The 8,812-nt window shown below is 39.5% G+C and overlaps 1 protein-coding gene and 2 non-coding genes across 6 annotated transcripts in view; 2 read left to right on the top strand and 1 right to left on the bottom strand.

Annotated features, from left to right (window-relative positions):
- Positions 1-1,799: 1,799 nt before the first annotated feature.
- On the top strand, positions 1,800-1,871 carry trnag-ucc. The gene has a single exon. It is a non-coding gene; the product is annotated as a tRNA-Gly (tRNA).
- Positions 1,872-3,572: 1,701 nt separating this feature from the next.
- Positions 3,573-3,644, top strand: trnag-ucc. The gene has a single exon. It is a non-coding gene; the product is annotated as a tRNA-Gly (tRNA).
- Positions 3,645-4,593: 949 nt separating this feature from the next.
- itprid2 (ITPR interacting domain containing 2) overlaps positions 4,594-8,812 on the bottom strand; it is a 45,515-nt gene continuing 41,296 nt past the window's right edge. For all 4 annotated transcript variants that reach the window (XM_039599893.1, XM_039599895.1, XM_039599896.1 and 1 more), the window contains exon 22: positions 4,594-8,164. In XM_039599893.1, the coding sequence (XP_039455827.1) occupies positions 8,057-8,164 (108 nt within the window). In that variant the 3' untranslated portion in view covers positions 4,594-8,056. The remainder of the gene's footprint in view (positions 8,165-8,812) is intronic.

The raw sequence follows: 8,812 nt of genomic DNA, 5'->3' as shown, positions 1-8,812 counted from the left end.
CATCCAAGTTACATGGTTTATTAAAATAATCAAATTACAGCATTTACATTTATGTTAGACTACTTTTAATTAACTGCTTTAGCCCACTTACAATGAAAATTTAAAAAATCTTGTTCATGACCTGTGTAGTATGTTAACACTATTGGAAGTAAAAATAACTTGAACTCCAATTTTGAAAACACAACTTTCTTTCTTTTCTTTTTTTTCATAAAGCTCTGACTTGTATTATGAGTCTGTGGTCTGGGAGAGAGTCCTATAACTCTCTGTCTGCAAAATACAGTATATAATGACCAATGTTGGGCAATTAATTATATAGTTACTACTTCAAAAAAGTAACTCGGTTTGGCAAACAACAAAGTTTTTTGCAGCTATTTATTTTTTTTAATGCAGCCAAGGCGTTTTTTTAAATAAACATTTCAAACTATTTACAGAACAATCAGCTGTTCTGCATCAAATCTTATGCCACACAAATTATTTGCGCCACTCCAAAAAATAATTTCTGTCCAATATGAGATAAAGGAGAACAACAGCCTGATACCTGCAGGCCTGACAACAGGAGCTGTATCACTGCTGTAACACCTGTAACATTCAGCAGCCGCCTCATTGTTCTGACACACACAACAAAACTATTGACTACACTACACACTGACTACACACTAACTACACAAGATTTGCGCTAAACGTCTCAAATCTCTCACATCTCAGAACACCACCGTCACTCCTAAAACTCCCCCCGTTTCTTAACAACTAGATGCCACGTTGGCAAATCATTTTTTGATTGGTCGACATGGTACATTTTTTGACCAATAGGAAAGGGTGGGGGGTTTTTTGGTTTTGTTTTTGCTCACAGGCGGAGAGTGCTTTCGAGCGTTTTCCTTATAAAACGCCGTTTTTACCATTTCTTCCCGCAGTAAATATAAACAACGATAGTATTCAGGAAGAAAACCAAACATTGCAGATATTTTTATCATAACTCTGGTTTTACGTGGCCTATCAACACAATTTAAAAACTGGTATAAAGTCCGTCAATTGTTCCGTCTGTCCTGCTCACATCTCCAATGGTTGTACACGTTGTCATTAATGTGGCTTCTCTGCACATCAGCCACGCCGCTTTGCTAGCTAAAACACCGGTGTCGGCACATAAGGACGCTGTCATAGCCTGTCAGCGACGTTGATTGGCTGCGTATATACGAATGTGAATCGCATTATTGGCTGGACTATAGGATAAGGTGGCATCGTTCTAATCCCATACGGGAGCAGCCAGTCACTTACTGACTAACACTGCAAAACAGAATTGTTAAAGTTTTAATTTTAATTTCAATTCAGGTTAGATTTTTTTGTGCGCAACGCAGATTTTCTGTGCGCAGAGACCGTGCCAGCAGTGCGCAATTGCGCACGTGCGCAGCTTAGAGGGAACATTGGTTTCCACACCACTGGAGTCGTTTTACCTCTCTTTTCAACCAACGGCATTCTTTCTTCAGCAGCCATTATCCTCTCCTCTCCAAATAACTTCTGCTTAGCTTTCCGAGCTTCCCTCGGGTCCTCTTAATTGTTGTGACGCGTGTTCGAAACGCAGAGAGGTGCGCTCGATTTGCCACACGGAGCAGCGCGAGAGTAAAGCACGAGGGAGGTGCTAATAATCGGCTCAGTCATTTTTAATGATCGTTGAAAACCCAGATCGTAATCGAGATTAAAATTCGATTAACTGAGCAGCCCTAATGCTTCTTTTCTTCCTGCTGTTTTTATACAACCATATAAACTGGCGACACAACAGAAGCTCGATTCCAGATGTGCTTATAGCGATGGTGGTATAGTGGTAAGCATAGCTGCCTTCCAAGCAGTTGACCCGGGTTCGATTCCCGGCCATCGCAGCTTCGTTTTGTGACAGAGCAGTTAGGGAGGAAAAGAAACCTATTTTATATCAGAAAGAAGATGATATATAGTATTCAATAAATGGGTATTCAAAGTAAAAACAATTTATTGTAAAAAGATTTTATTGATTTTCTTTTACTTTACTAGAAGTTGAATCAGTACTTTTTAAACAAAACTATTTGTACTTCTACTTAAGTAAATCCTCTCAATATCACCATATGCTGTGTTTCCTCCTTTGAGAAGCTCTGCTCAGCCTTTACTGGAGTCTCCTCCAATTGTTTCTTATTTGTGGGTCTTTATGCATTTAGTTTTGTATTTAATAACTAAATAGCACACTCTGCTGGGCTGAGATCAGGTGACTGACTTGACCATTGAAGAATAAGGTGGAAAAAGGGTGTTTCACAAAGTGTGCAGAAACCTGATGATCTGTGAGTAATACTTCTTACTGGCCAGTAATATTGAGAGCTTAAAAAGAAGGCAATTTGACTTCTTTAGATATTTTCAGGATGTTTCACTTATCATCCAAGAGGCTTTGTCATTCATAGAACAACTGGTGCAGAGTCCCAGGTGACATGCACCACTAGGGAGGGCTGTTCCCTTGGAGAAGTCATAACCCACAAAGATGGTCGATCATAGTGGACATACATGGCCTCATTTACTGTTCTCTTAAACCAATTGTCTTTGTCCAAAATGTGAACACTGGCATCCTGGGAAGCGTGTCCTTTCTTAGGTATTGCAGGTGTGCCACTGAGTCTTGTCCTCCCGTGTTGCATTTGTGGACTGGCTTGCAGCATCCACTGTTTAAGTCTCTTCACATTTAAGTGACATACAGCTCACATGATGGTGGGGTGGGGCAAGGTCTCACAGAGGTTTCAGTTGTCGGCCAGGTGATGGGAATGACTCATGTTTTCACACCTTTGCTCATGTGACAACTCACATGATCAATAGTAGGTTAACATCCCTAGGAAGTACATCAATTTTTATACACAGCACCCATTTTCAGTCTCAAATTAAACAGACTAACATCATTTTAGATGATGTTATGTTTAGGAATCCTTTGCAGTCAATGACTACTTGAAGTCAAGAACCCTTGGACATCAGAGGTGGGAAGTAACGAAATACAAATACTTAGTTACTGTACTTAAGTAGAATTTTCAGGTACCTACACTTTGAGTTTTTAGTTTTCTGATAACTTATAACTTTTACTCCTTAAATTTTAACATGGATATCTGTACTTTTTACTCCTTTCATTTTCAAAGCAGGCCTGTTACCTTATGTTTAACATATTTGAGGGAAGTTTAAATTCCCCAGCACTGCAGGCCTTCAGACATCAAAGCGATTTGAGCCTAAACGCCTGGTCGCAGCTTGTACACAAAGAAAATCTCCCGAAGCTCACAATAGAAATGATTGTGAGTAGTGATTCTTTTTCCCTCTGAGCTGAGCCACTATAACCAACCTTTAAGTTCCTCCACCTGCTGAATCCCAATTAATCCCTCACATTCAGGCAAAAAAAAAAAAAAAAACATGCCTGTACTGTGGTGAGGGAGCTCTGCAAGATTAGTAGGATGTGAGAGAAGATGGTACAATCTTGTGGTTTCTAACAAAACCAACTTTTGGTCATGCTTCACTTCTTCCTGCTGTTTTTATACACCCATATAAACTGGCGACTCAACAGAAGCCCAATTCCAGATGTGCGCATAGCGATGGTGGTATAGTGGTAAGCATAGCTGCCTTCCAAGCAGTTGACCCGGGTTCGATTCCCGGCCATCGCAGCCTCATTTTGTGACAGAGCAGTTAAATTAGGTTTCTTTTCCTCCCTATGTCAGAAAGAAGACAGTATGTAGTATGCAATAAATGGGTATTTAAAGTTAAAAAAAGTTTGTGTTGCCTTGAAATAATATTACTTTATTATTGTCATATTAACATAGCATGATGTTCGGTTAGTTTTGCACAAAAATAGCTGGCACAAATGTCTGTCAAAGACCTACTTTTTACTTTCCTACTCAAACTACATTTCACAGCCTGGTTTTATTGATTTTCCTTTACTTGAGTAAAGTAGTTGAAACAGTACTTTTTAACAAAATTTTTTAAACAAAACTATCTGTACTTCTACTTAAGTAAATCCTCTAGATATCACCAGATGCTGCGTTTCTTCCTTTGAGAAGCTCTGCTCAGCCTTTACTGCAGTCTCCTCCATTTGTTTCTTATTTGTGTGTCTTTCTGCATTTAGTTTTGTATTTAATAACTAAATAGCACACTCTGCTGGGTTGAGATCAGGTTACTGACTTGGGCATCAAGGAATATCTAATTTCTTTCCACTGAGAAACTTGTTTTTTTCAGCACGTTTTGGGTCATCATCCATTTACACTTAAGTGCTGTCTGTAGCATTTGGCTGAATCTGAGCACAGCGTTTAGCCCTGTGCACTTCAGAATTTATCCTGCTTCTTCTATCAGCAGTCACATCGTCAGTAAACACAAGTGACCTGGTTCCAACTGGAATTCCCAAACAATTAATGCAAATCTTAAAAAAAACAATCCCCAAAGTAAAGCTCATTTCCTACACTTTAATCACATCTTAATTGTTTGTTTTCAAATCCGCTGTGCTGGTGGCAAAATTACAAAAATAGTCTTTGTCTAGCAAATTTTGAGCTTGTCTGTCTAAATATCGAGCATTTATGGGATCCTGAGGTCCACACACAAACACACGGTACACCACTCCTCTGTACTGAAAATAAATACATCTTTATTTTCTCATCTCTATAGAGTGTCCCCTCCTTGCATCCCATTTAAGACATCAGTACAAAATACACATAATCAATATTAGACATTAACAGAAATGAGTAGACACCCACAGTCCGACATTAAAATGAAATTAGAAGTGTGTGAAGGATTTCTGATCAGCGAGCACGGAGAGAAAGTTTTCCGCAAACACAAATTCAGCAAAGTCTGAAGAGAATCAGAGGACAAAAGTCTCGTTCATACCAGTTTGGACTGGACTAAATATTTATGCCACATGACAACACCTGAGCCAGGTGCTCGATGACAATGCTGATGCTAAATGTTGCTGAAAGCTTCACATGACTAGGGAGTGCACCTTGGACCTTAGATATATTGTTTCCAAAGACAAAGGACGTACATCCATACACACAAAGATCAGCTTTCAGGACATAATTTCAGTCCTAATGCAAGTATGCGTGGAAGTTCAAAGTAATCACGACAAGATCATAAACCCAACGACATGACTTAAAAACAAAATAAAACCTAATGTTTAGGGCGTGGATGCCTTAAACACATTCAGCTCCCACATTTACATTTGTATTCATCAATAACTAATGGTACATGCAGAAAGCTGAGAGCGACCACATAAACAAAGGCTTTAATGCTAAAGAAAACAGGTTTTTAATGCTTCTGTGATCAAGCAGAAGATTCAAATTTCCCAGAATAAAAGCAGCAAGTTTCAGGTTTATCTGTATTAAGACATGCGGTTTGCACTGATCACATCTGAAATGTTGGCAGTTTATCAACAAGATATCCACAGATGAGCTCCGTATGATCAAAAAGCACATTTACATTATTGCACAAGTGAAACTAACGTGCCAATGCAGCTAAATCTAGCTAAGCTCTTCTCTCTGACTTGCCAGTACATCATCATCCACATCATCATCACGGTCCCCATGACAACTTACAGAAATCTCTGTCATCTACAATGTCAGCATCTCATGACTTTGCACGCTGACTTCATCACCTGCTCAAGCACGATCGACATGAAGAAAAAAAACCCAAACAAACACACGAGAAACAAAAACTCCCTGATTTTACAGCTTAGCTTAGCACAAAGACTGGAAAAAGGGGGCTAGGTGTTGATGTGGCTCATCCAAAGAGAACAAAACACCTTTTCTCGCAGCTCCAAATCTGTCAAATTCAAATGCTTTTTTTTTGGTTTGTTTTTTGTTTTTTTAAAAAGCTGGAGGCCATGATAGCACGTCTATCAGCGTCATAGACATGCTAACAAATCTTGCACCTGTTGTTATGCTGATAATTTCTGATAACCACAGGTTATCCATATAAACAAAACTTAGTGTACTCTAACATAAAATGGGTTATTATTAAAGTTACTGTGATCTGAGTAGAGCAGCAGGAGGACTATGACGATAATGGAGGCGATGATGATGCATCAGAAACTCTTGTCTACTTTAAAACCCTTTTTAAGCAATTAAGGTGAAATGTGCATGGAATGAGTCATTTTAAGGTGGAAAAAGTTCAGCACTATTATTAAAGATTAAGGAATGCAGACCTTTACAGTCTCTAACAGTGTACAGCTTAATGGATGATTGGGGCATTTTTCTTATTTTTAAGGCTCAATTCTGCCTAATTCAATAATAGAAAGAAGTCTCCTTGAGGGTAAATATCCACTTTCTGGCTCCACCCCAACATTGTGTAGGACAAAAGAGTTTCACCTGTGGGGTTCACGCCATAAAGAAGTTTTTCAAATGTTTGTTTAGGGGGCTTAGAAGCAGCTGCTTCATGTTTAAAGCATCCAGCTGATTAAGAAAAAAAGAAGGCAGCTCCACGATGTGACAAAGTGAAACAGAGTTGAAGTCAGAAGCAACTGCTCTTCAAACATGAATTATTTTACATACTGCCGAACAGCCCGGGACTACAATGCTTCAAGTGCCCCTGTTGTTCTTGTTTTTGCCCACCTTTCCTTTAGGTCTGCTGTATAGCTTATGTGTGAACTTGGAAAGTCCACATGTTTGTTGCTCATATGGTTCTTCTGTTACTGTCTAACACACTGGCCTCCCTGACAGCTGTCAGAGGACGAGTAGCTGGGAACAATTTAGACAGTGCAAAGAGAAGCTGCAGGAATGTGCAGAATGATTAAATACTATGTCATCTATAATATATAAAAATTTGTGTGTGTTTTAAGTTAAAAAACCAAACAAACACAATATGTAAACACATTCTAGTAGATCCCCCAAAATAAAATTGAGTCTATATTATGAGCATAACATGGCTCTTTGAAATTGTTAACTTTAAAAATACTCAGATACATAATGCCCAGAAACAGTTTTCACTGCTTTTTTTGTTTTTAAACAACTAATAAAATATTCCCAATAAAGGTCCAGGGAGAATTCTGAGTAACCAAGGTGCCGTTTCACTTTCAGATTTATTAAATTTCATTTTTCACTGCTGTGATCAGCACAAAATTTAATTAAATTAATGCTCATCGTGGAACAGAAGCAAAAATTTCAGATGTTCTAGAAAATTGTAGAGCTTTAAAAAAAATAAAGCAGGAAGAGAGGAAATATACCCAACGGCCACTTCATTAAACCCATCTGCCTAACACTGCTTTAGGTTCCCATCATTGTAATTAAAACAGCTCTGACCCACTGGGGCATGAACTCCGGGATGTTCTGTGGTATCTGGCACCAGGACACTGACACCAAATCCTTTCCTGCTGTTGTCGTTTGGCTGTGGAGTGCAGCCTGTTTTATTCTGGCAGTGTTTGCAGTGCACTTGGCACATCGTCCTCGCTGCACCGAGATGAGCGGTGGTTCTAATGTTGTGGCCGACTGGGCTGAACTAAAGCTTTAACTGCTGAGGTTTTGAACACTGACGCCACAGTTGGTTACATTCAGTAATCTTACATTGTTCTTTAAAGGTGATCATGGACAAGATAATTCTGATTAGTATTATGTGCAGTTGCACAGTTCAGCTCTATGATTTCTTTAAATACAATTATCCAAACATGTCTTCCACTAGTGTCATCTGATTTCCTGCTGGGATCAGAGGAGATTTGACAGAACTGGGATTAGTAGTGGTCATACTGGCAGGTGTGAGCAAACTAGTATACTAGTATAACTAGCATAACTAGCAAAAGTGGCAGTGGTTGTAGTTAGGTGCGTCTGCTGTTTGATCACAACAGTTTAGAAAGGGAAGAAGGGACGTCGCTGGTGTCTCTGGGTGGCATAGCCATGAAGCATCAGACCACTGCAGTAGATGCAACCAGGTGGGGGCGGGGCTATTCACATACAGGTGACGTTTCATCATCAGTGTTAGAGACGTACAGTGTACCAGACACACATTGTGTTCCACAGTGTTACGCAGCTATACAGTGATACAGACAGACAGTGGTGTCTCTCAGGCTGTGATTGAAAGGGGCGGTGCTCTGCTGTTGCTGTGACTACACGGGGGGTTGCCTGGCGGGTAGTGGTGACGACTGTGGTGAAACGGCAGCCAAGAGCTCGCTGTAGATCTCCCGTCGCACCTCTTGCGCCACACTCTCTCGAATCTGGAAAACAAGAGATAAAAGAGGTGAAATTGCTTATAAACTTGACCTGCTCCCTCAGATTGTTGTGGAGAATCCTCCTTTAATTTAAGCTTTTAATGGAAAGACGCATCATATAACCAGAAAACCCGAGTACAATTTTAACACAGATTTTTAAACATTTTATCGTTATCTAGCTTTTATATCTCTGGAAACACTGAGCACAGGGGGATAAGATAAGGTGTGGAAAGAACTGACGATTTTAAAAGAATCTCCTTCTAAAAATGAGAAGAAATATGAAATGAAAGATAAGAGCAGCCAAACTCAGGAAATAACTCTTGGTGGAGCCAGTGTAAAGAAAGGATTTATAAAACTCCACCCACTGCAATCAGCAACTATTTTGATAATTCTGATTTATTGTTTTGTAGCACATCCCCGTGCTGCAGATTATCTGCCATGATAACGCTGTTGGAAATCAAATGAAAATGACTCAGTGTTTTTATACGGTGTTTTATATGTGCTGCAAAGATTTATGATTTTAGCGTATTGATGGGCGGTAGGTAGGAACCTGATGGTGTCATAGTATCTGATCTAGATAGGAACCTACAAGGTGAGTGAAGGAGAAACGCCCAGTGTATCTAAGAGATACAGTGTAACTAAGAAGTTTCACCC

This window comes from Oreochromis aureus, linkage group 16 (assembly GCF_013358895.1).
Source record: "Oreochromis aureus strain Israel breed Guangdong linkage group 16, ZZ_aureus, whole genome shotgun sequence".
NCBI lineage: Eukaryota > Metazoa > Chordata > Actinopteri > Cichliformes > Cichlidae > Oreochromis > Oreochromis aureus.
Note: the sequence above shows the minus strand (reverse complement) of the source record. Positions and strands in the feature narration are given on the sequence as shown.